Source organism: Chenopodium quinoa, unplaced genomic scaffold (assembly GCF_001683475.1).
Source record: "Chenopodium quinoa cultivar QQ74 unplaced genomic scaffold, ASM168347v1, whole genome shotgun sequence".
Classification (NCBI taxonomy): domain Eukaryota; kingdom Viridiplantae; phylum Streptophyta; class Magnoliopsida; order Caryophyllales; family Amaranthaceae; genus Chenopodium; species Chenopodium quinoa.
The window spans coordinates 94,141-121,222 of NW_018742672.1; the positions used below are offsets into that span (position 1 = coordinate 94,141).

The 27,082-nt window shown below is 32.6% G+C and overlaps 1 protein-coding gene across 1 annotated transcript; it reads left to right on the plus strand.

The window, feature by feature from the left end:
• Window positions 1-16,107: 16,107 nt before the first annotated feature.
• On the plus strand, window positions 16,108-19,522 carry LOC110722336 (the record flags this gene model as incomplete). Its single annotated transcript, XM_021901614.1, has 6 exons — window positions 16,108-16,428; window positions 16,477-16,979; window positions 17,140-17,838; window positions 17,980-18,173; window positions 18,492-18,704; window positions 19,317-19,522. Coding segments are annotated over exons 1-6 (2,136 nt in total), but the record flags the coding sequence as incomplete, so codon positions are not given.
• Window positions 19,523-27,082: the final 7,560 nt, after the last annotated feature.

A 27,082-nucleotide genomic window follows, 5' to 3' on the forward strand; every position in this document is an offset into this window, starting at 1 on the left:
AACTAAAATTCTTGGTTTCGAGGTCATGAAGGAATCATACAAAGATGATCTTGAACTCAAGGAAATCATGGAGTCTTGCAAAAATGGATTCCACGGTTCATTTGTCATAGTAGATGGTTTCCTTTTTAAAGGGAACAAACTTTGTGTTCCTAAAGGTGCAATTCGAGAGTTGTTGATCAAGGAAGCTCATGGAGGAGGACTTGCTGGTCATATGGGTATACAAAAGACCCTAGAAATCTTACAAAGTCATTTTTATTGGCCAAAAATGTTAGCTAATGTGCACCAAGTTTTGGCTAGTTGTTCTATTTGTCAAAGAGCCAAAATGACGTTTCATAAGGGAGAGTATAAGCCTTTGCCCATTCCCGAAAGACCTTGGGAAGATTTGAGTATGGATTTCATAATGGCCTTGCCTAGAACAGCTCGTGGAAAAGATTCTATCATGGTGGTCGTTGATCGGTTTTCAAAGATGGCTCATTTCATAGCTTGTAAGAAGGTGGATGATGCGTTCAATGTGGCGCAACGTTTTTTTAAGGAAGTGGCTAGATTACATGGTTTTCCTAGAACCATAGTTTCGGATCGTGACACTAAGTTTGTGAGTCATTTTTGGAAGTCCTTGTGGAGGCTCGTGGGTACTAAGCTACTTTTCTCAACAAGCCATCATCCCCAAACGGATGGTCAAACCGAAGTGGTGAACCGAATTCTTGGTTCTTTGCTTCGTGGCTTAGTGAATAAGGGAGGTAAAGATTGGGACTTGAAGTTAGCTCATGCAGAGTTTGCCTACAATAGAACTTCAAGCAAAACTACAAAGTATTCACCTTTTGAAGTTGTGTATGGTGTGAATCCTTATGTGCCGATTGATTACATTTCGCTTCCTAAAGATAAGTTCGTGCATGGGACAGCCAAGGAGCATATAGAATTCATGATTGATGTCCATAAAGAAGTTAGGAAGAACATAGAAAAGGCAAATGAGTCATACAAGAAGTAAGCTAACAAAAACTTGAGAAATATGAAGAAGTTCGAAGTGGGTGATCTTGTGTGGAAATTCTTGCGCAAAGTAAGGTTTCCTAAACAAAGGAAACACAAATTGATGCCTAGGGCGGAAGGACCTTTTCAAAACATGGAAAAGATCAATGATAATGCTTACAAAGTGGACCTTGGAGGGCAATTCGGAGTTTCATCAACTTTCAACGTGGGTGACTTGGCTCCTTATCTAGAAGATGATGAGTTGAGGGCAACTCCTTTCGAAGAAGGGGAGGATGATGCAAATCATGAAGATTCCATTAGTCCAATCAAGCATGATCATCCTACAAGTCCAATTCACAAAGAAATCATTCTTGCTAAGTCATTTGAAGATCAAGTGTTAGATACTTTGTGTGCGCATGGACCGTTTCTTGCTAACCAAGGGTTTACTTGTTTACATTCTATTTATGAATGTTAATGGGCATCCTAGGCACGTTTTGAACAGCCTTAGGCATAGGAAAAGGCGTCCTTAAAGCAAGGAGAAACTTCATTGCAAGTCATAAACATTTAGCATGAAGAAAGGCATGAATCAAGGGGAGGTTACTCCACGTTTTTTGCTGGTTCTTTATGGCTGTTTTTAAGCTTCTTTTCAGCAGTTTTTAAGAGGTTAATTAAGGGTGATTAAAGCCTAAAATAAGTTAAGAAAATCTGCTTAGCTTAGGCGTGATTCTAGGCTAGGTTTTAGCTTTCATGTTTACTTACAATAAACACACGTTAAGCTTGTTTAAAGCGTGTAGTTTAGTACTAGTTTGTTTTCTTTATTTAAGCTTATGAAATGTAAGTGTAAGGCAGATGATGATATATGAATTAAGAAAGTTTTCTCCTTAAAAACTATTTATTCTTGTTGCTAAGATAAATCGTTTTTGTTGCCAAGTTTAACTTGACGAATTTGAGTGGTTAAGTGAGTTTTCCTTCCATGCAAATTAAACAACTAGTGGGTTTTAAGTGAGTAATCCTTGCCTACATATCTTGTTTGTTTAAGTGAGTAATCCTTACAAACTAATCCTTCTTTCCTCTAAAAAACGTTCCTTAACCATTTCCAAAACAACCTACAAACCTTTTCCCGTAATTTGACTTAAAACACCAACCTTTTTTTTTTCTCTCCACTTAAGTTTGATCCATTAAGCTTTTATTAACTAAGACTTTCTATTAGTTTTTACATCATTAGCTCATGCAGAGTTTGCCTACAATAGAACTCCAAGCAAAACTACAAAGTATTCACCTTTTGAAGTTGTGTATGGTGTGAATCCTTATGTGCCGATTGATTACATTTCGCTTCCTAAAGATAAGTTCGTGCATGGGACAGCCAAGGAGCATATAGAATTCATGGTTGATGTCCATAAAGAAGTTAGGAAGAACATAAAAAAGGTAAATGAGTCATACAAGAAGCAAGCTAACAAAAACTTGAGAAATATGAAGAAGTCCGAAGTGGGTGATCTTGTGTGGATATTCTTGCGCAAAGAAAGGTTTCCTAAACAAAGGAAACACAAATTGATGCCTAGGGCAGAAGGACCTTTTCAAATCATGGAAAAGATCAATGACAATTCTTACAAAGTGGACCTTGGAGGGCAATTCGGAGTTTCATCAACTTTCAACGTGGGTGACTTGGCTCCTTATCTAGAAGATGATGAGTTGAGGGCAACTCCTTTTGAAGAAGGGGAGGATGATGCAAATCATGAAGAGTCCATTAGTCCAATCAAGCATGATCATCCTACAAGTCCAATTCACAAAGAAATCATTCTTGCTAAGTCATTTGAAGATCAAGTGTTAGATACTTTTTGTGCGCATGGACCGTTTCTTGCTAACCAAGGGTTTACTTGTTTACATTCTGGTTATGAATGTTAATGGGCATCCTAGGCACGTTTTGAACAGCCTTAGGCATAGGAAAAGGCGTCCTTGAAGCAAGGAGAAACTTCATTGCAAGTCATAAACATTTAGCATGAAGAAAGGCATGAATCAAGGGGAGGTTATTCCACGTTTTTTGCTGGTTCTTTATGGCTGTTTTTAAGCTTCTTTTCAGCAGTTTTTAAGAGGTTAATTAAGGGTGATTAAAGCCTAAAATAAGTTAAGAAAATCTGCTTAGCTTAGGCGTGATTGTAGGCTAGGTTTTAGCTTTCATGTTTAGTTACAATAAACACACGTTAAGCTTGTTTAATGCGTGTAGTTTAGTACTAGTTTGTTTTCTTTATTTAAGCTTATGAAATGTAAGTGTATGGCAGATTATGATATATGAATTAAGAAAGTTTTCTCCTTAAAAACTATTTATTCTTGTTGCTAAGATAAATCGTTTTGTTGCCAAGTTTAACTTGACGAATTTGAGTGGTTAAGTGAGTTTTCCTTCCATGCAAATTAAACAACTAGTGGGTTTTAAGTGAGTAATCCTTGCCTACATATCTTGTTTGTATAAGTGAGTAATCCTTACAAACTAATCCTTCTTTCCTCTATAAAACGTTCCTTAACCACTTCCAAAACAACCTACAAACCTTTACCCGTAATTTGACTTAAAACACCAACCTCTTTTTTTTCCTTTCCACTTAAGTTTGATCCATTAAGCTTGTATTAACTAAGACTTTCTATTAGTTTTTACATCACTTTGTTTGAATGAGTTTGACTTCCATTTAATTTAATTAGCTATGTTTGAATGTGTGTTTGACTTTCATTTGATTCAATTAGCTTTGTAGAATGCATTTGACTTTAATTTTATTCAATTAGCTTTGTTGAATGTATTTGACTTTAATTTGATTCAAAAAGCTTTATTTGAATGTGTTTGACTTTCATTTGATTTAATTAGCTTTGTAGAATGCATTTGACTTTCATTTGATTCAATTAGCTTTGTTTGAATGTGTTTGACTTTTATTTTATTCAATTAGATTTGTTTGAATGTCCTTTACTTTCATTTGATTCAATTAGCTTTGTAGTATGAATTTGTCTTTCTTTTGATTCAATTAGCATTGTTGAATGCATTAGGCTTTCATTTGATTTAAAACCTTTGTTTGAATGTGTTTAACTTTCATTTGATTCAATTAGCTTTGTTTGAATGTGTTTGACTTTCAAATTACTCAATTAGCTTTGTTAAATGCATTAGACTTTAACTTGTTTCAAAAAGATTTATTTTAATGTGTTTGGCTTTCATTGGATTAAATTAGTGTTGTTTGAATGTGTTTAACTTTCTTTAGATTCAATTAGCTTTATAGAATGCATTTGACTTTCATTTGATTTATATAGCTTCGTTGAATGCATTTGACATTCATTTTATTCAAAAAGCTTTGTTTGAGTGTGTTGACTTTCAATTGATTTAATTAGCTTTGTTTGAAAGTGTTTGACTTAAATTTGATTCAAAAAGCTTTGTATGAATGTGTTTGACTTTCATTTGATTCAATTAGCTTTGTAGAATGCATTTGTCTTTCATTTGATAAAATTAGCATTGTTGAATGCATTAGGATTTCATTTGATTCATAAGCTTTAAATGTGTTTGACTTTCATTTGATTCAATTAGCTTTGTAGAATGCATTTGACTTTCATTTAATTCAATTAGTTTTGTTGAATGCATTTGACTTTCATTTGATTCAAAAAGCTTTGTTTGAATGTGTTTGACTTTCATTTGATTCAATTAGCTTTGTAGAATGCATTTGACTTTCATTTGATTCAATTAGCTTTGTTGAATGCATTAGACTTTCATTTGATTTAAAAAGCTTTGTTTGAATGTGTTTAAATTTCATTTGATTCAATTAGTTTTGTTTGAATGTGTTTGACTTTCATTTAATTAAATTAGCTTCGTTGAATGCATTAGACTTTAACTTGCTTCAAAAAGATTTATTTGAATGTGTTTGGATTTCATTGGATTAAATTAGTGTTGTTTGAATGTTTTTAACTTTCATTTGATTCAATTAGCTTTGTAGAATGCATTTGACTTTCATTTGATTCATTTAGCTTTGTTGAATGCATTTGACATTCATTTTATTCAAAAAGCTTTGTTTGAGTGTGTTGACTTTCATTTGATTTAATTAGCTTTGTTTGAATGTGTTTGACTTAAATTTGATTCAAAAAGCTTTGTTTGAAAGTGTTTGACTTGCATTTGATATAATTAGCTTTCATTGAATGGGTTTGACTTTCATTTGATTTAATTAGCTTTGTTTGAATGTGTATGACTTAAATTTGATTAATAAAGCTTGTTTGAATGTGTTTGACTCTCATTTGATTCAATTAGCTTTTTTTGAATGTGTTTGACTTTCATATGATTCAATTAGCTTTGATGAATGCATAAGACTTTCATTGGATTCAATTAGCTTTGTTTGAATGTGTTTGACTTTCCATTGATTCAATTAGATTTGTAGAATGCATTTGACATTCATTTTGTTCAATAAGCTTTGTTTGAATGGGATTGACTTTCATTCGAGTGAATTAGCTTTGTTTGAATGTGTTTGACTTAAATTTGATTCATAAAGCTTGTTAGAATGTGTTTGACTTTCATTTGATTCAATTAGGTTTGTAGAATGCATTTGACTTTCATTTTATTCAATTACCTTTGTTGAATGCATTAGACTTTCATTTTTTTCAAAAATCTTTGTTTGAATGTGTTTGTCGTTCTTTTGATTCAATTAGCTTTGTTGAATGCATCTGACTTTCATTTGATTCAATTAGATTTGTTGAACGCATTAAACTTTAATTTGATTATAAATGCTTTGTATGAATGTGTTTGACTTTAATTTGATTCAAAAAGCTTAGTTTGAATGTGTTTGACTTTCATTTGATTCAATTAGCTATGTTTGAATGTGCTTGACTTTCATTTGATTCAATTAGCTTTTTTGAATGTGTTTGAATTTCATTTGATTCAATTAGCTTTGTTGAATGCATTTGACTGTAATTTGATTCAAAAAGCTTTGTTTGAATGTATTTGACTTTCATTTGATTCAATAAGGTTTGTTTGAATGTGTTTGACTTTCATTTAATTCAATTAGCTTTGTATTATGTATTTGACTTTCATTTGATTCAATTAGCTTTATTGAATACATTATACTTTAATTTTATTCAAAAAGCTTTGTTTGAATATGATTGACTTTTATTTGATTCAATTAGCTTTGACATTCATTTAATTCAATTAGCTTTGTAGAATGCATTTGACTTTCATTTGATTCAATTAGCTTTGTTTAATGCATTAGACTTTCATTTGATTCAAAAAGCTTTGTTTGAATGTGTTTAACTTTCATTTGATTCAATTAGCTTTGTTTGAATGTGTTTGACTTTCATTTTATTCAATTATCTTTGTTGAATGCATTAGACTTTGATTTGATTCAAAAAGCTTTGTTTGAATTTATTTGACTTTCATTTGATTCAATTAGCTTTGTTTGATTGTGTTTGACTTTCATTTGATTCAATTAGCTTTGTTTGAATGTGTTTGACTTTTATTTTATTCAATTAGATTGTTTTGAATGTCCTTTACTTTCATTTGATTCAATTAGCTTTGTAGTATGAATTTGTCTTTCTTTTGATTCAATTAGCATTGTTGAATGCATTAGGCTTTCATTTGATTTAAAACCTTTGTTTGAATGTGTTTAACTTTCGTTTGATTCAATTAGCTTTGTTTGAATGTGTTTGACTTTCAAATTATTCAATTAGCTTTGTTAAATGCATTAGACTTTAACTTGTTTCAAAAAGATTTATTTTAATGTGTTTGGCTTTCATTGGATTAAATTAGTGTTGTTTGAATGTGTTTAACTTTCATTAGATTCAATTAGCTTTATAGAATGCATTTGACTTTCATTTGATTTATATAGCTTCGTTGAATGCATTTGACATTCATTTTATTCAAAAAGCTTTGTTTGAGTGTGTTGACTTTCATTTGATTTAATTAGCTTTGTTTGAAAGTGTTTGACTTAAATTTGATTCAAAAAGCTGATGTGGATTCTGTTTGACTTTCATTTGATTCAATTAGCTTTGTAGAATGCATTTGTCTTTCATTTGATTAAATTTGCATTGTTGAATGCATTAGGATTTCATTTGATTCATAAGCTTTGAATGTGTTTCTCTTTCATTTGATTCAATTAGCTTTGTAGAATGCATTTGACTTTCATTTAATTCAACTAGTTTTGTTGAATGCATTTGACTTTCATTTGATTCAAAAAGCTTTGTTAGAATGTGATTGACTTTCATTTGATTCAATTAGCTTTGTAGAGTGCATTTGACTTTCATTTGATTCAATTAGCTTTGTTGAATGCATTAGACTTTCATTTGATTCAAAAAGCTTTGTTTGAATGTGTTTAAATTTCATTTGATTCAATTAGTTTTGTTTGAATGTGTTTGACTTTCATTTAATTAAATTAGCTTTGTTGAATGCATTAGACTTTAACTTGCTTCAAAAAGATTTATTTGAATGTGTTTGGATTTCATTGGACTAAATTAGTGTTGTTTGAATGTTTTTAACTTTCATTTGATTCAATTAGCTTTGTAGAATGCATTTGACTTTCATTTGATTCATTTAGTGATGTGTAAACAAGATGAGAAACCTTGTTACAACAATGATAAGTTAAAAGATTCAAAAGATTCTAAGGTTTAATTATCAAGTGGTCAGTTTAGTTAGGGGAACTCTCACCCTAAGCTAAGGATATAGCAAAGAGGAACTCTCACTCGTTTGCTTGGGATAGTCTAGATGAGGGAACTCTCACCAAATCATAAACTATAAGTCTTAATCTTGGGAACTCTCACCAAAACTAACACTCTTCAAATTCGGATACTCAAATTTGGAAAACAAAGTGAGCTAAACTCAAGTCACTTCAATTAACAAAACACACGTTTTAGGCAAATAATCTTGGATTGTTTTCATTCATTCAAAGTATGCTATTTATAGCACCAATACAACCTTTTCACTTGCCTACTTTAATTAACAAAAAGAAATAACCAAAAGGAAATTAACTAAGGGAATGAGCGGTTAATACACGTCCCACTTAACCCCATTACAAAACATAATTAAACTAATTAAAAGACCTAAAGACTAGGCTTGAAACAAGGGAAAATGACCAGCCAAAATAGCATCCAAAGAGCATCTCCAATAGCCATAAACACACGCCCAAAACAGCCATTCTTCAAGCTTTTGTAACTCCCATTTTAATGCCTTGATTCACGCCTCTTTATTCTTCATAACCCCCAAATAATGAGGTGCAATGTTCAGCCAACAAACTCCATAATTTACGCCCAACAAGTGCCATGAATCACGCCACTTTAATCAGCCCAAGTAACTTACAAACGGCTAGCATGAAACACACCCAAACCGCCTCCAATTCAGCTTGTAACCGACGCCCATTAAACGTGTATTTGGAGCTTGGAAAACCGTCACTTGCTAGATACTTTCTACAAGGTTAATTACACTAAGTGAAGTGTAACCCCTTGTAAAAACTTTCGGACCAAAACCGTGCAAAGGATTAAGGAATGATTTGGACAAAAACAATTCCTTTGCATTGCCTTGAATTTGGACCTCACCTTGACCACTTGGACCATTACAAACATTAGAACTTTGACCATATTGGTCATTTAGCTTTGTTGAATGCATTTGACATTCATTTTATTCAAAAAGCTTTGTTTGAGTGTGTTGACTTTCATTTGATTTAATTAGCTTTGTTTGAATGTGTTTGACATAAATTGGATTCAAAAAGCTTTGTTTGAATGTGTTTGACTTTCATTTGATATAATTAGCTTTCAATTATTGGGATTGACTTTTATTTGATTTAATTAGATTTGTTTGAATGTGTATGACTTAAATTGGATTAATAAAGCTTGTTTGAATGTGTTTGACTCTCATTTGATTCAATTAGCTTTTTTTGAATGTGTTTGACTTTCATATGATTCAATTAGCTTTGTTGAATGCATAAGACTTTCATTGGATTCAATTAGCTTTGTTTGAATGTGTTTGACTTTCCATTGATTCAATTAGATTTGTAGAATGCATTTGACAATCATTTTATTCAATAAGCTTTGTTTGAATGGGATTGACTTTCATTCGAGTGAATTAGCTTTGTTTGAATGTGTTTGACTTAAATTTTATTCATAAAGCTTGTTTGAATGTGTTTGACTTTCATTTGATTCAATTAGCTTTGTAAAATGCATTTGACTTTCATTTGATTCAATTACCTTTGTTGAATGCATTAGACTTTAATTTATTTCAAAAATCTTTGTTTAAATGTGTTTGTCGTTCTTTTGATTCAATTAGCTTTGTTGAATGCATTTGACTTTCATTTGATTCAATTAGCTTTGTTGAACGCATTAAACTTTAATTTGATTATAAATGCTTTGTATGAATGTGTTTGACTTTAATTTGATTCAAAAAGCTTAGTTTGAATGTGTTTGACTTTCATTTGATTCAATTAGCTATGTTTGAATGTGTTTGACTTTCATTTGATTCAATTAGCTTTTTTGAATGTGTTTGACTTTCATTTGATTCAATTAGCTTTGTTGAATGCAATTGACTATAATTTGATTCAAAAAGATTTGTTTGAATGTATTTGACTTTCATTTGTTTCAATTAGCTTTGTTTGAATATGTTTGACTTTCATTTAATTCAATTAGCTTTGTAGAATGTATTTGACTTTCATTTGATTCAATTAGCTTTATTGAATGCATTATACTTTAATTTGATTCAAAAAGCTTTGTTTGAATATGATTGACTTTTATTTGATTCAATTAGCTTTGACATTCATTTAATTCAATAAGCTTTGTAGAATGCATTTGACTTTCATTTGATTCAATTAGCTTTGTTTAATGCATTAGACTTTCATTTGATTCAAAAAGCTTTGTTTGAATATGATTGACTTTTATTTGATTCAATTAGCTTTGACATTCAATTAATTCAATAAGCTTTGTAGAATGCATTTGACTTTCATTTTATTCAATTAGCTTTGTTTAATGCATTAGACTTTCATTTGATTCAAAAAGCTTTGTTTGAATGTGTTTAACTTTCATTTGATTCAATTAGCTTTGTTAGAATGTGTTTGACTTTTATTTTATTCAATTAGCTTTGTTGAATGCATTAGACTTTAACTTGATATAAAAGGATATATTTGAATGTGTTTGGCTTTCGTTGAATTAAATTAGTGTTGTTTGAATGTGTTTAACTTTCATTTGATACAATTAACTTCGTTGAATGCATTTGACATTCATTTTATTCAAAAAGCTTTGTTTGAGTGTATTGACTTTCATTTGATTTAATTAGCTTTGTTTGAATGTGTTTGACTTAAATTTGATTCAAAAAGCTATGTTTGAATGTGTTTGATTTTCATTTGATTCAATTAGCTTTGTAGAATGCATTTGACTTTCATTTGATTCAATTATATGTCTTGAATGCATTAGACTTTGATTTGATTCAAAATGCTTTGTTTGAATGTGTTTGACTTTAATTTGATTCAAAAAGCTTTGTTTGAATGTATTTGACTTTCATTTGATTCAATTAGCTTTGTTTGAATGTGTTTGACTTTCATTTTATTCAATTATCTTTGTTGAATGCATTAGACTTTGATTTGATTTAAAAAGCTTTGTTTGAATTTATTTGACTTTCATTTGATTCAATTAGCTTTGTTTGATTGTGTTTGACTTTCATTTGATTCAATTAGCTTTGTTTGAATGTGTTTGACTTTTATTTTACTCAATTAGATTTGTTTGAATGTCCTTTACTTTCATTTGATTCAATTAGCTTTGTAGTATGAATTTGTCTTTCTTTTGATTCAATTAGCATTGTTAAATGCATTAGGCTTTCATTTGATTTAAAACCTTTGTTTGAATGTGTTTAACTTTTATTTGATTCAATTAGCTTTGTTTGAATGTGTTTGACTTTCAAATGATTCAATTAGCTTTGTTGAACGCATTAAACTTTAATTTGATTATAAATGCTTTGTTTGAATGTGTTTGACTTTAATTTGATTCAAAAAGATTAGTTTGAATGTGTTTGACTTTCATTTGATTCTATTAGCTATGTTTGAATGTGTTTGACTTTCATTTGATTCAATTAGCTTTTTTGAATGTGTTTGACTTTCATTTGATTCAATTAGCTTTGTTGAATGCAATTGACTATAGTTTGATTCAAAAAGATTTGTTTGAATGTATTTGACTTTCATTTGATTCAATTAGCTTTGTAGAATGTATTTGACTTTCATTTGATTCAATTAGCTTTATTGAATGCATTATACTTTAATTTGATTCAAAAAGCTTTGTTTGAATATGATTGACTTTTATTTGATTCAATTAGCTTTGACTTTCATTTAATTCAATTAGCTTTGTAGAATGTATTTGACTTTCATTTGATTCAATTAGCTTTATTGAATGCATTATACTTTAATTTGATTCAAAAAGCTTTGTTTGAATATGATTGACTTTTATTTGATTCAATTAGCTTTGACATTCATTTAATTCAATTAGCTTTGTAGAATGCATTTGACTTTCATTTGATTCAATTAGCTTTGTTTAATGCATTAGACTTTCATTTTATTCAAAAAGCTTTGTTTGAATGTGTTTAACTTTCATTTGATTCAATTAGCTTTGTTTGAATGTGTTTGACTTTTATTTTATTCAATTAGCTTTGTTGAATGCATTAGACTTTAACTTGATACAAAAGGATATATTTGAATGTGTTTGGCTTTCGTTGAATTAAATTAGTGTTGTTTGAATGTGTATAACTTTCATTTGATTCAATTAGCTTTGTTGAATGCATTTGACATTCATTTTATTCAAAAAGCTTTGTTTGAGTGTATTGACTTTCATTTGATTTAATTAGCTTTGTTTGAATGTGTTTGACTTAAATTTGATTCAAAAAGCTATGTTTGAATGTGTTTGATTTTCATTTGATTCAATTAGCTTTATAGAATGCATTTGACTTTCATTTGATTCAATTATCTGTGTTGAATGCATTACACTTTGATTTGATTCAAAATGCTTTGTTTGAATGTGTTTGACTTTAATTTGATTCAAAAAGCTTTGTTTGAATGTATTTGACTTTCATTTGATTCAATTAGCTTTGTTTGAATGATTTTGACTTTCATTTGATTCAATTAGCTTTGTTTGAATGTGTTTGACTTTCCTTTGATTCAATTAGCTTTGTTGAATGCAATTGACTATAATTTGATTCAAAAAGATTTGTTTGAATGTATTTGACTTTCATTTGATTCAATTAGCTTTGTTTGAATGTGTTTGACTTTCATTTAATTCAATTAGCTTTGTAGAATGTATTTGACTTTCATTTGATTCAATTAGCTTTATTGAATGCATTATACTTTAATTTGATTCAAAAAGCTTTGTCTGAATATGATTGACTTTTATTTGATTCAATTAGCTTTGACATTCATTTAATTCAATAAGCTTTGTAGAATGCATTTGACTTTCATTTGATTCAATTAGCTTTGTTTAATGCATTAGACTTTCATTTGATTCAAAAAGCTTTGTTTGAATATGATTGACTTTTATTTGATTCAATTAGCTTTGACATTCATTTAATTCAATAAGCTTTGTACAATGAATTTGACTTTCATTTTATTCAATTATCTTTGTTTAATGCATTAGACTTTCATTTGATTCAAAAAGCTTTGTTTGAATGTGTTTAACTTTCATTTGATTCAATTAGCTTTGTTAGAATGTGTTTGACTTTTAATTTATTCAATTAGCTTTGTTGAATGCATTAGATTTTAACTTGATATAAAAGGATATATTTGAATGTGTTTGGCTTTCGTTGAATTAAATTAGTGTTGTTTGAATGTGTTTAACTTTCATTTGAAACAATTAGCTTCGTTGAATGCATTTGACATTCATTTTATTCAAAAAGCTTTGTTTGAGTGTATTGACTTTCATTTGATTTAATTAGCTTTGTTTGAATGTGTTTGACCTAAATTTGATTCAAAAAGCAATGTTTGAATGTGTTTGATTTTCATTTGATTCAATTAGCTTTGTAGAATGCATTTGACTTTCATTTGATTCAATTATATGTGTTGAATGCATTAGACTTTGATTTGATTCAAAATGCTTTGTTTGAATGTGTTTGACTTTAATTTGATTCAAAAAGCTTTGTTTGAATGTATTTGACTTTCATTTGATTCAATTAGCTTTGTTTGAATGTGTTTGACTTAAATTTGATTCAAAAAGCTTTGTATGAATGTGTTTGACTTTCATTTGATTCAATTAGCTTTGTAGAATGCATTTGTCTTTCATTTGATTAAATTAGCATTGTTGAATGCATTAGGATTTCATTTGATTCATAAGCTTTGAATGTGTTTGACTTTCATTTGATTCAATTAGCTTTGTAGAATGCATTTTACTTTCATTTAATTCAATCAGTTTTGTTGAATGCATTTGACTTTCATTTGATTCAAAAAGCTTTGTTTGAATGTGTTTGACTTTCATTTGATTCAATTAGCTTTGTAGAATGCATTTGACTTTCATTTGATTCAATTAGCTTTGTTGAATGCATTAGACTTTCATTTGATTTAAAAAGCTTTGTTTGAATGTGTTTAAATTTCATTTGATTCAATTAGTTTTGTTTGAATGTGTTTGACTTTCATTTAATTAAATTAGCTTCGTTGAATGCATTAGACTTTAACTTGCTTCAAAAAGATTTATTTGAATGTGTTTGGCTTTCATTGGATTAAATTAGTGTTGTTTGAATGTTTTGAACTTTCATTTGATTCAATTAGTTATGTAGAATGCATTTGACTTTCATTTGATTCATTTAGCTTTGTTGAATGCATTTGACATTCATTTTATTCAAAAAGCTTTGTTTGAGTGTGTTGACTTTCATTTGATTTAATTAGGTTTGTTTGAATGTGTTTGATAAATTGGATTCAAAAAGCTTTGATTGAATGTGTTTGACTTTCATTTGATATAATTAGCTTTCATTGAATGGGTTTGACTTTCATTTGATTTAATTAGCTTTGTTTGAATGTGTATGACTTAAATTTGATTAATAAAGCTTGTTTGAATGTGTTTGACTTTCATTTGATTCAATTAGCTTTTTTTGAATGTGTTTGACTTTCATATGATTCAATTAGCTTTGTTGAATGCATAAGACTTTCATTGGATTCAATTAGCTTTGTTTGAATGTGTTTGACTTTCCATTGATTCAATTAGATTTGTAGAATGCATTTGACATTCATTTTATTCAATAAGCTTTGTTTGAATGGGATTGACATTCATTCGAGTGAATTAGCTTTGTTTGAATGTGTTTGACTTAAATTTGATTCATAAAGCTTGTTTAAATGTGTTTGACTTTCATTTGATTCAATTAGCTTTGTAGAATGCATTTGACTTTCATTTGATTCAATTACCTTTGTTGAATGCATTAGACTTTAATTTTTTTCAAAAAGCTTTGTTTGAATGTGTTTGTCGTTCTTTTGATTCAATTAGCTTTGTTGAATGCATCTGACTTTCTGACCAAGATGGTCAAGGGTCAACTATCCATGGTCAAGATGAGGAGGTTCAACACGGTGCTATTGAGCAAGGTGCTAAGGGATTATTCTTGTCTAAATCATTCTTCAATCCTATGCACGGTTTTAGTCCAAAGAGTTTAACAAATGGTTACACTTCCCTTAGTGTAATTAATCTTGTTGAAGGTATCTAGTACATGAGCCGTTTTTCCAAGCTTGAAGCCACACATGATTTATGCATTTGGGAGTTACATTGGACTGATTTTGACAGCGTGATTCAAGGCTTGTGTTGGGCGTGAATTAAGGCATTAGTTGGCTGATTATTCTACCTCTTTACTTGGGGTTTACATGTACTTAATTAGAGAGTTGTTGCTAGAATAAAGGAGCTTGAATCAAGGGTTTAAATGGGAGGTTACAAGCGTGACTCAAGGGGGTTGTTTGCATGTTTTCTTGGACGTTGAAAATGCTGTTTGAAGACCTCATGATTGCTGAACGTTTTCTCCTTAATTTAAGCATAGTTTTAAGCTTAGTTGATTAGTTTTACTTTGTTGTTATGAGGGGTTAATTGGACAGTCATATGAGCCTTTTAATCACCTTATAATTAGCATTTTATCTTGTCTTTTAATTAGGCAAGTGATGGATGATCATTAAAAATTGTAGAAGGGAATCCTATGTTCCTTTATGTAACTTATACACTACTATAAATAGTGTACTATGCATGAATGAAAGGCATCCAGAAATTTGCTTAAACACTTGTGTTTTGTTGATTAAACGTGACTTAGCAATTAGTCATTTTTAAGGTCCAAGTTTGATAACTCAAATTTGAAGAGTGCTAGTTTTGGTAGAGTGTTCCCAAACCTAGGAACTTGCGTAGTGAACGAGTGGGTTGAGTGTTCCCCATTCCTAACTACACCAAGCAAAGGGTGAGTGTTCCCCTTTGTTATATCCGAGACTAGGGTTGAGTGTTCCCCTATTCTCCCCTTCACTAATCACGATTTCACTAAGACCCCTTAAAACGTACTTTTGTAACAAGGTTCTCATCTTGCTTACACATCATTTGGCGCGTCAGGTAGGGGGTGTTTTCCTAAACATTTCCTAAGGGGTCGTATACCTACACACCATGGGAGAGAATCAAGACTTGAGGACAGCCTTGGAAGCTCTTAATCGATCCATTGCTAGTCAAGAAAGGTTGGCCGAAACCAATGCCAATCTACAAGGGAACCTTGCTGCCTTGATGGCAAGGCTCATGAACGAGCAAGATAGGAGAGATCAAGATGAAGACCCTCCACCTAGGAGGGAAGATAGGAGTCTCAAAGTGGACGTCCCTTCTTTTGATGGGACACTTGATCCAGAGAAGTACTTGGAATGGGAGAAATCCTTGGAAAGGTACTTTGAATACAAGGACATTCATGAGGATGTTCAACGTTTTAAGATTGCCAAAGTCAAGTTGAAGGGCTATGGTGATAGTTGGCTACAAGGAGAGCAGAGGGGACGTACCCTTAGGGGGAAAGCTCCTATCTCTACTTGGGGCAAACTCAAGAAACGGATGAAAGACCGTTTCATCCCCCACAATTACAAGCAGAGTCAATATGTGAAGTGGAGTACCTTGCAACAAAATGGGGACTCTGTGGAGGATTACATAAAAGAGTTTGATAGACTTGCTATTGTGTGTGAAGTAACCGAAAATGAAGAGCTCAAAATGGGGCGTTTCATATCTGGTTTGGACCAAGAATTACAAGACAAACTTGAAGGTTATACTAACCTCACGTTTGCTGAAGCTTGCAAGTTGGTGATTAAGTTCGATGCTAAGAGGAAGAAGAAGAAGCCTACTACCATTCCTCAATTTGCACGAAAACCTTCTTTTCCTACGAAGGAAGGTTCTTCCTTTAACAAACCAAGTAATCCACCAAAAAAGGACACAAAGGACGTGAAGCTAGGTGACATTGTGTGTTACAAATGTGGAGGACGAGGTCATTACAAGAAGGATTGTCCTAATACTAGGGCGTTAACCATACAAGAGGTTAAGCTCATGGCCACTCAAAACATCAACTGGGATGAGTTTGAGGAGGGGGAAGAAGAAGTTGAAGATGATTGTGATGATTGCATTGCCGAGCCAGAGGAGAAGACTAGCCTCGTGATTAGGAGGGCCTTACAAGCACGTGTGGAAGAGGATGCTGCCCCCCAACGACAACACATTTTCATCACCCGTTGTAAAATTGGTGACGAGGTATGTGATTTGATTATTGATGGAGGAAGTGAGGCTAATACCGTGTCTAAGACCCTAGTATCTAAACTTGGTCTTACGACTACTAATCATCCACAACCTTACAAATTAAGTTGGTTAGATTCTAATGCTAGCACTGGGGTTAGGAAGCAATGCATGGTTTCTTTTTGTATTGGTTCGTATTGTGATTCTATATTATGTGATGTTGTGTCCATGGATGCTTGTCATATTCTACTTGGTAGGCCTTGGCAAACTGATAAAAGATCTATACATGATGGGTATCACAACACGTATACCATAGTCCATGAAGGGAGAAAGAAAAAACTACACCCTTTACCACCCCCACGGTTTTCACCATCACAAACACCCCAAAAAGAAGTATCCTTGTTGTCTCTTAAAGAGTTTGAAAGGGAGTTAGATGGTGAGGGAGAGTTGTTCATACTATACTCCAAAGAAACCCACGAAAATTTTGTTGCTCAAAATCCTAAGTTAGCCCAATTGATTAAGGATTTTGAGGACGTTTTTTCCGAATGAATTACCTAAAGAACTACCACCCATACGTGGAATTGAGCATCAAATCGATCTCATTCCCGGAGCACCTTTGCCAAATAAGCCAGCCTATAGGTGTAACCCTTTAGAAACTAAGGAATTACAACGTCAAATTGAAGAGCTAATGGGGATGGGTTATGTGCGTGAGTCCATGAGTCCATGTGCCGTTCCTGCTTTGTTGGTCCCTAAGAAAGATGGTACTTGGAGAATGTGTATTGATAGTAGAGCCGTTAATAACATTACTATCAAGTACAGGTTTCCAATTCCAAGGCTTGATGACATGCTTGATGAGTTAAGTGGTTCCAAGGTCTTCTCAAAGGTAGACTTGAGAAGTGGGTATCATCAAATTCGCATGAGAGAAGGGGATGAATGGAAAACCGCGTTCAAGACAAAGCATGGGTTGTATGAGTGGCTCGTCATGCCATTTGGCCTTACAAATGCCCCTAGCACGTTCATGAGATTAATGAATGAGGTGCTAAGGCCATTTCTTGGCAAGTTCGTGGTAGTATACTTGGATGACATTCTCATTTATTCACGTGATGAAGAATCTCATTTTGATCATCTTTTCCAAGTATTTTCTGTTTTGAGGCAAGAAAAATTGTATGGGAAACTAGAAAAATGTGATTTTTTATTGTATGAAGTCATGTTTCTTGGTTACATAGTTTCAGGTGATGGCGTGAAGGTGGATCCTAGCAAAATTGAAGCAATCCAATCATGGCCTAGTCCAAGGACACTCACGGAAGTTCGTTCATTTCATGGACTTGCCTCCTTCTATAGAAGATTCATCAAGAATTTTAGCACACTCATGTCTCCCATCACCGAGTGTACTAAGAAAGGCGTGTTTGAATGGACACCCCAAGCTCAAAGGGCATTTGAAGAAGTCAAGAAGAAGATGTGCAACACACCCATCTTAGCACTTCCGGATTTTTCCAAACCATTTGAGGTTGAATGTGACGCAAGTGGAAAGGGTATTGGTGCCGTATTGATTCAAGGTGGGCGTCCCATTGCTTACTTTAGTGAGAAGATGAGTCAAGGCAAGTTGAATTACTCCACCTATGATAAAGAGTTCTATGCTATGGTAAGAGCTCTAGATCATTGGTCACATTACTTGAGGCCACAACCTTTCATATTGCATTCCGATCATGAATCCTTGAGGTTCATACATGGCCAAAAGAAGCTGAATGCAAGACATGCAAAGTGGGTCGAATTCTTGCAAACATTTAACTTTTCCTCTAAATACAAGAGTGGGAAAGCTAATGTGGTTGCGGATGCCTTATCTCGAAGGCATAATTTGCTTGGAATGGTTGAAGCAAAGGTACTTGGGTTCGATTTGATCAAAGAATACTATCAAGAAGATGATGAACTCAAAAGGATAATTGATAACTGTGTCCATGGAGTCTATGATCTGTTTTCCTTACATAATGGTTTTCTTTTTAAAGGAAATAGATTATGTATTCCAAAATGTCCCATTAGAAGTTTGTTGATACATGAAGCTCATGGGGGAGGGCTAGCTGGTCACGTTGGTATTCACAAGACATTGGAGCTTCTCCAAGCTCACTTTTATTGGCCGAAAATGTTAGCCACGGTTCATCATGTGGTGAGTCGTTGTTCTACTTGTCAAAGAGCAAAGATGGTGTTTCATAAAGGTCTCTACAAGCCCTTACCAATTCCCGAGAGACCTTGGGAAGATGTTAGTATGGATTTTATTGTAGCTTTGCCAAGAACTCAAAGAGGCAAGGATTCGATAATGGTGGTGGTTGATCGGTTTTCAAAAATGGCTCATTTCATTCCTTGCCATAAAACTGAAGATGCAGTAAAAGTGGCTAAGTTATACTTCGAAGAAGTGGTTCGTTTTCATGGGGTGCCACGCACCATTGTGTCGGATCGTGACACTAAGTTCCTAAGTCATTTTTGGAAGTCTATATGGCGTTTGATGGGAACTAAGTTATTGTTTTCTACCTCACATCATCCACAAACCGATGGTCAAACGGAAGTGGTGAATAGGATACTTGGTTCGTTGCTTAGGGCTTTGGTAAGCAAAAGTACCAAAGATTGGGATAATAAGCTTGCTCATGCCGAGTTTGCTTATAATAGGACACCTAGTGCTACTACGAAGTACTCTCCTTTTGAAGTAGTATATGGCGTTAACCCTTATGTTCCCATTGATCTTATTGCTTTGCCAAAAGACAAGTTCGTTCATGGTGGGGCAAAGGAGCAAGCCGAGTTCATGATAAAAGTCCACAAAGAAGTTCGAAGAAACATTGAAAAGGCAAATGAAATCTACAAGAAACAAGCCAACAAACGAGTTAGAAATATGAAGTCTTTTGAAGTTGGGGACTTGGTGTGGATTTACATGAGGAAAGAACGTTTTCCTAGCAAAAGGAAGAACAAGCTTATGCCAAGAGCCGAGGGTCCGTTTGAGGTCGTGGAAAAGATCAATGACAATGCATACAAAATAGATTTGGGAGGCCAATATGGTGTCTCAAGTACATTCAACATTGGTGATCTTGCTCCTTACTTTGATGATGACGAATTGAGGGCAATTCCTTTTGAAGAAGGGGAAGATGACCAAGATGGTCAAGGGTCAACTATCCATGGTCAAGATGAGGAGGTTCAACACGGTGCTATTGAGCAAGGTGCTAAGGGATTATTCTTGTCTAAATCATTCTTCAATCCTATGCACGGTTTTAGTCCAAAGAGTTTAACAAATGGTTACACTTCCCTTAGTGTAATTAATCTTGTTGAAGGTATCTAGTACATGAGCCGTTTTTCCAAGCTTGAAGCCACGCATGATTTATGCATTTGGGAGTTACATTGGACTGATTTTGACAGCGTGATTCAAGGCTTGTGTTGGGCGTGAATTAAGGCATTAGTTGGCTGATTATTCTACCTCTTTACTTGGGGTTTACATGTACTTAATTAGAGAGTTGTTGCTAGAATAAAGGAGCTTGAATCAAGGGTTTAAATGGGAGGTTACAAGCGTGACTCAAGGGGGTTGTTTGCATGTTTTCTTGGACGTTGAAAATGCTGTTTGAAGACCTCATGATTGCTGAACGTTTTCTCCTTAATTTAAGCATAGTTTTAAGCTTAGTTGATTAGTTTTACTTTGTTGTTATGAGGGGTTAATTGGACAGTCATATGAGCCTTTTAATCACCTTATAATTAGCATTTTATCTTGTCTTTTAATTAGGCAAGTGATGGATGATCATTAAAAATTGTAGAAGGGAATCCTATGTTCCTTTATGTAACTTATACACTACTATAAATAGTGTACTATGCATGAATGAAAGGCATCCAGAAATTTGCTTAAACACTTGTGTTTTGTTGATTAAACGTGACTTAGCAATTAGTCATTTTTAAGGTCCAAGTTTGATAACTCAAATTTGAAGAGTGCTAGTTTTGGTAGAGTGTTCCCAAACCTAGGAACTTGCGTAGTGAACGAGTGGGTTGAGTGTTCCCCATTCCTAACTACACCAAGCAAAGGGTGAGTGTTCCCCTTTGTTATATCCGAGACTAGGGTTGAGTGTTCCCCTATTCTCCCCTTCACTAATCACGATTTCACTAAGACCCCTTAAAACGTACTTTTGTAACAAGGTTCTCATCTTGCTTACACATCACTTTCATTTGATTCAATTAGCTTTGTTGAACGCATTAAACTTTAATTTGATTATAAATGCTTTGTATGAATGTGTTTGACTTTAATTTGATTCAAAAAGCTTAGTTTGAATGTGTTTGACTTTTATTTGATTCAATTAGCTATGTTTGAATGTGTTTTACTTTCATTTGATTCAATTAACTTTGTTGAATGCATTTGACTATAATTTGATTCAAAAAGCTTTGTTTGAATGTATTAGACTTTCATCTGATTTAATTAGCTTTGTTTGAATGTGTTTGACTTTCATTTAATTCAATTAGCTTTGTAGAATGTATTTGACTTTCATTTGATTCAATTAGCTTTATTGAATGCATTATACTTTAATTTGATTCAAAATGCTTTGTTTGAATGTGTTTGACTTTAATTTGCTCAAAAAGCTTTGTTTGAATGTATTTGACTTTCATTTGATTCAATTAGCTTTGTTTGAATGTATTTGACTTTCATTTGATTCAATTAGCTTTGTTTGAATGTGTTTGACTTTCCTTTGATTCAATTAGCTTTGTTTGAATGTGTTTGACTTTTATTTTATTCAATTAGATTTGTTTGAATGTCCTTTACTTTCATTTGATTCAATTAGCTTTGTAGAATGAATTTGTCTTTCTTTTTATTCAATTAGCATTGTTGAATGCATTAGGCTTTCATTTGATTTAAAACCTTTGTTTGAATGTGTTTAACTTTCATTTGATTCAATTAGATTTGTTTGAATGTGTTTGACTTTCAAATTATTCAATTAGCTTTGTTAAATGCATTAGATTTTAACTTGTTTCAAAAAGATTTATTTTAATGTGTTTGGCTTTCATTATATTAAATTAGTGTTGTTTGAATGTGTTTAACTTTCATTAGATTCAATTAGCTTTATAGAATGCATTTGACTTTCATTTGATTTATATAGCTTCGTTGAATGCATTTGACATTCATTTTATTCAAAAAGCTTTGTTTGAGTGTGTTGACTTTCATTTGATTCAATTAGCTTTGTTTGAAAGTGTTTGACTTAAATTTGATTCAAAAAGCTGATGTGGATTCTAACCCCTTGTTTAGTCAAGATTTTAGAAAATCCACAATCTTGAAGTAACGATCCAATCTTGAAGGATTTCTTTAAGATTGAATAAAAACGAACCGATATTTCTCCTCACAAGATCACTCCTGAAACTTATGATTCGAATCCCCAAATTAATTAACCCACTCCTGGACGCTAATTATTTTGAGATTAAACTCTTAGCCTACTCCTAGACACTAAGTGTTTAATGTTCTAATCTTCAACCAACTCCTTGAATTGAAAACTAGCAAAAGAATTTGTAAGCAATTAAGCAAAACAAACAATAAACTTGTATTAAATTTTCTGGTTTTGATTGTGTTCTTCAAAGCCACGAAAATAAGCTTTTAAAAGCCTCAAAAGAGGTCTCCTAGTCCTCCTAGAAGTAGAAGATCTAACCTAGATAGGATTCTAATAATCCTACATAAGATAGAATTTCAATCCTATCAAAGATAAGATTGCTAGGTAGTTTATTCCTAATCAAACTCTAACTAACTAAAAACTTTCCTAATCACCTTATGAAGTTTATAGCAACTAAATGACAGAAAAATAAACTTATCCTAATTGCTTAAACCAAGAAAAACCCTTTCAAGTGAAAGGTAAAAACTTGCAAGCAAAACTCTAGAAAAAACTAAGTAAAGAAAATCTTTCTTTTTGTACTGCCGCCGAACTACCACCTCACGCGCCTCCATCCTCGACACGCGCCCCACCACCGTGTAGCTGGACTCAGGCCGGAGCTAGGAAGCCGGCGCGTGGCACCCAGATCGGCGCGTCGCCACCGCTGTTGTCGTCGGAACCCAACTGGTCCTTGACTTCTTCTTCAATGGCTGCGCATGTTAACCATTCTTGATTCTTTGCTCCAAGCTCGAACCCTATTGGCCTTAAAACCAATATGATTGGCTCTTCAAAAGAATCTCCCTCTTGATCCACATCATTCTCCCCCTCTTCAAAAGAATTTGTCCTCAAATTCGCATCATCCATGTAAGGAGAACAATTCCATGAAACCATCCAAATTCGACGAATACAAGCCAAAAGAACTATTACCTCAACGCTAGCAATTTTAAGCAATGTAACAACATCACCACGAGCAAGGCAATATTTTAGAAACAACCAATTCTCAATTTGGTCCTTGGTCTTCGAAGTTGACCATAAGAACACTTTAGGCTTCATGATATTTTTCTCATGTATGACTAACAATTTCTTCTCTTTATGCATGCCTAATGAATCCACCACTTCTAAAGAAACCATTAAATTATTATCTTGATTCACGAATGGCTCCTCAATAGTATCAAAAACCTTTTCCGACACCACCATTGGTAGATCATTATGAATAATCTGATCTTGAACAACGTCACACACAATTGGAACATCAATTGTTTCACTCACCTTTTCTTCGAGCTCTTTAGCACCTACATGTTCTTCTTCCTTATCCTTTTGACAATCTTCCTCCATCTCTTTAACTTTAACGCGGCATGGAGTAATAGTTAAAGGCATAAGTTTGAACCTCTTGTTTCCCACCTTGACCGAATATGTGTTGGCCACACCATCATGTTTAACATGTCGATCAAATTGCCATGGTCTCCCTAAAAGAAGGTGACAAGCACTCATAGGAATAATATCACACCATAACTCTTCCTTGTAATTGCGAATGGAGAAATTCACCAAAGCCTGTTGTTCTACATGAAAACTCATAGAATTATCTAGCCAACCCAACTTATATGGTTTTTCATGATCTCTTGTAGGAAGTTGGAGTTTAGTAACCATCTCTGTAGACGCTACATTGGTACACGAACCACTATCAATGATCACCCTACAAGTTCTATCAACAACTTTGCATCGAGTATGAAACAAACTATCTTGTTGACCTTGAAAAAATAATTTCTTCATGTAAATTCAGTCGCTCCATAAGCATATGTTTGTTACCAAAGCCAAAATCTACGTTATCATCTTCATGTTTTTTCTTCTTTTTATGACCTTGAAGTAACTTTGCAAATTCATCCATAGATTTGCTCAAAGCTTCCTCCATAATTATAAGACAAAAACAGACTTAAAAGACCCCAAAACACACAGGAATAACCCTCAAAAATCGCAACACAACTTGGAAGAAAATCGCACACAAAGAGCAGTAAGTATTAAATCGGACCAAAACTGACACAGTTGCGGAAAACAGTCCAGTTTAATAGCACACGAACTCGAAAAATTCCGAAATTTCACAGGCAGAAAGTAGACAAAATTTCACCCAAAATCAAAAAAAGAATCACCTGAAAAGACTTTGTAACGAAGGAGAACGAGCCTTCTGAAGTTGACAGAAAAACTGGTTATCCGAGAACAAGTGCGATTTGATGAACGAAGTGTTGAACGATCAAAAACCCCTGAAATCTGATACCAATTTGATGTGGTATCACACAAGCTCTGATACCAATTTGATTGTGGTATCACACAAGCTCTGATACCAATTTGATGTGGATTCTAACCCCTTGTTTAGTCAAGATTTTAGAAAATCCACAATCTTGAAGTAACGATCCAATCTTGAAGGATTTCTTTAAGATTGAATAAAAACGAACCGATATTTCTCCTCACAAGATCACTCCTGAAACTTATGATTCGAATCCCCAAATTAATTAACCCACTCCTGGACGCTAATTATTTTGAGATTAAACTCTTAGCCTACTCCTAGACACTAAGTGTTTAATGTTCTAATCTTCAACCAACTCCTTGAATTGAAAACTAGCAAAAGAATTTGTAAGCAATTAAGCAAAACAAACAATAAACTTGTATTAAATTTTCTGGTTTTGATTGTGTTCTTCAAAGCCACGAAAATAAGCTTTTAAAAGCCTCAAAAGAGGTCTCCTAGTCCTCCTAGAAGTAGAAGATCTAACCTAGATAGGATTCTAATAATCCTACATAAGATAGAATTTCAATCCTATCAAAGATAAGATTGCTAGGTAGTTTATTCCTAATCAAACTCTAACTAACTAAAAACTTTCCTAATCACCTTATGAAGTTTATAGCAACTAAATGACAGAAAAATAAACTTATCCTAATTGCTTAAACCAAGAAAAACCCTTTCAAGTGAAAGGTAAAAACTTGCAAGCAAAACTCTAGAAAAAACTAAGTAAAGAAAATCTTTCTTTTTGTACTGCCGCCGAACTACCACCTCACGCGCCGCCATCATCGACACGCGCCCCACCGCCGTGTAGCTGGACTCAGGCCGGAGCTAGGAAGCCGGCGCGTGGCACCCAGATCGGCGCGTCGCCACCGCTGTTGTCGTCGGAACCCAACTGTCCTTGACTTCTTCTTCAATGGCTGCGCATGTTAACCATTCTTGATTCTTTGCTCAAAGCTCGAACCCTATTGGCCTTAAAACCAATATGATTGGCTCTTCAAAAGAATCTCCCTCTTGATCCACATCAAAAGCTTTGTATGAATGTGTTTTGACTTTCATTTGATTCAATTAGCTTTGTAAAATGCATTTGTCTTTCATTTGATTAAATTAGCATTGTTGAATGCATTAGGATTTCATTTGATTCATAAGCTTTGAATGTGTTTGACTTTCATTTGATTCAATTAGCTTTGTAGAATGCATTTTACTTTCATTTAACTCAATTAGTTTTGTTGAATGCATTTGACTTTCATTTGATTCAAAAAGCTTTGTTTGAATGTGTTTTGACTTTCATTTGATTCAATTAGCTTTGTAGAATGCATTTGTCTTTCATTTGATTCAATAAGCTTTGTTGAATGCATTTGACTATATTTTGATTCAAAAAAGCTTTGTTTGAATGTATTTGACTTTCATTTTGATTCAATTAGCTTTGTTTGATTGTGTTTTGACTTTTATTTAATTCAATTAGCTTTGTAGAATGTATATGACTTTCATTTGATTCAATTAGCTTTATTGAATGCATTATACTTTAATTTGATTCAAAAAGCTTTGTTTGAATATGATTAACTTTTATTTGATTCAATTAGCTTTGACATTCATTTAATTCAATTAGCTTTGTAGAATGCATTTGACTTTCATTTGATTCAATTAGCTTTGTTTAATGCATTAGACTTTCATCTTTGATTCAAAAAGCTTTGTTTGAATGTGTTTAACTTTCATTTGATTCAATTAGCTTTGTTAGAATGTGTTTGACTTTTATTTTATTCAATTAGCTTTTGTTGAATGCATTAGACTTTAACTTGATATAAAAGGATATATTTGAATGTGTTTGGCTTTCGTTGAATTAAATTAGTGTTGTTTGAATGTGTTTAACTTTCATTTGATACAATTAACTTCGTTGAATGCATTTGACATTCATTTTATTCAAAAAGCTTTGTTTGAGTGTATTGACTTTCATTTGATTTAATTAGCTTTTGTTTGAATGTGTTTGACTTAAATTTGATTCAAAAAGCTATGTTTGAATGTGTTTGATTTTCATTTGATTCAATTAGCTTTGTAGAATGCATTTGACTTTCATTTGATTCAATTATATGTCTTGAATGCATTAGACTTTGATTTGATTCAAAATGCTTTGTTTGAATGTGTTTGACTTTAATTTTGATTCAAAAAGCTTTGTTTGAATGTATTTGACTTTCATTTGATTCAATTTAGCTTTGTTTGAATGTGTTTGACTTTCATTTTATTCAATTATCTTTGTTGAATGCATTAGACTTTGATTTGATTTAAAAAGCTTTGTTTGAATTTATTTGACTTTCATTTGATTCAATTAGCTTTGTTTGATTGTGTTTGACTTTCATTTGATTCAATTAGCTTTTGTTTGAATGTGTTTTGACTTTTATTTTACTCAATTAGATTTTGTTTGAATGTCCTTTACTTTCATTTGATTCAATTAGCTTTGTAGTATGAATTTGTCTTTCTTTTGATTCAATTAGCATTGTTAAATGCATTAGGCTTTCATTTGATTTAAAACCTTTGTTTGAATGTGTTTTAACTTTTATTTGATTCAATTAGCTTTGTTTGAATGTGTTTGACTTTCAAATGATTCAATTAGCTTTGTTGAACGCATTAAACTTTAATTTGATTATAAATGCTTTGTTTGAATGTGTTTTGACTTTAATTTGATTCAAAAAGATTAGTTTGAATGTGTTTGACTTTCATTTGATTCTATTAGCTATGTTTGAATGTGTTTGACTTTCATTTGATTCAATTAGCTTTTTTGAATGTGTTTGACTTTCATTTGATTCAATTAGCTTTGTTGAATGCAATTGAC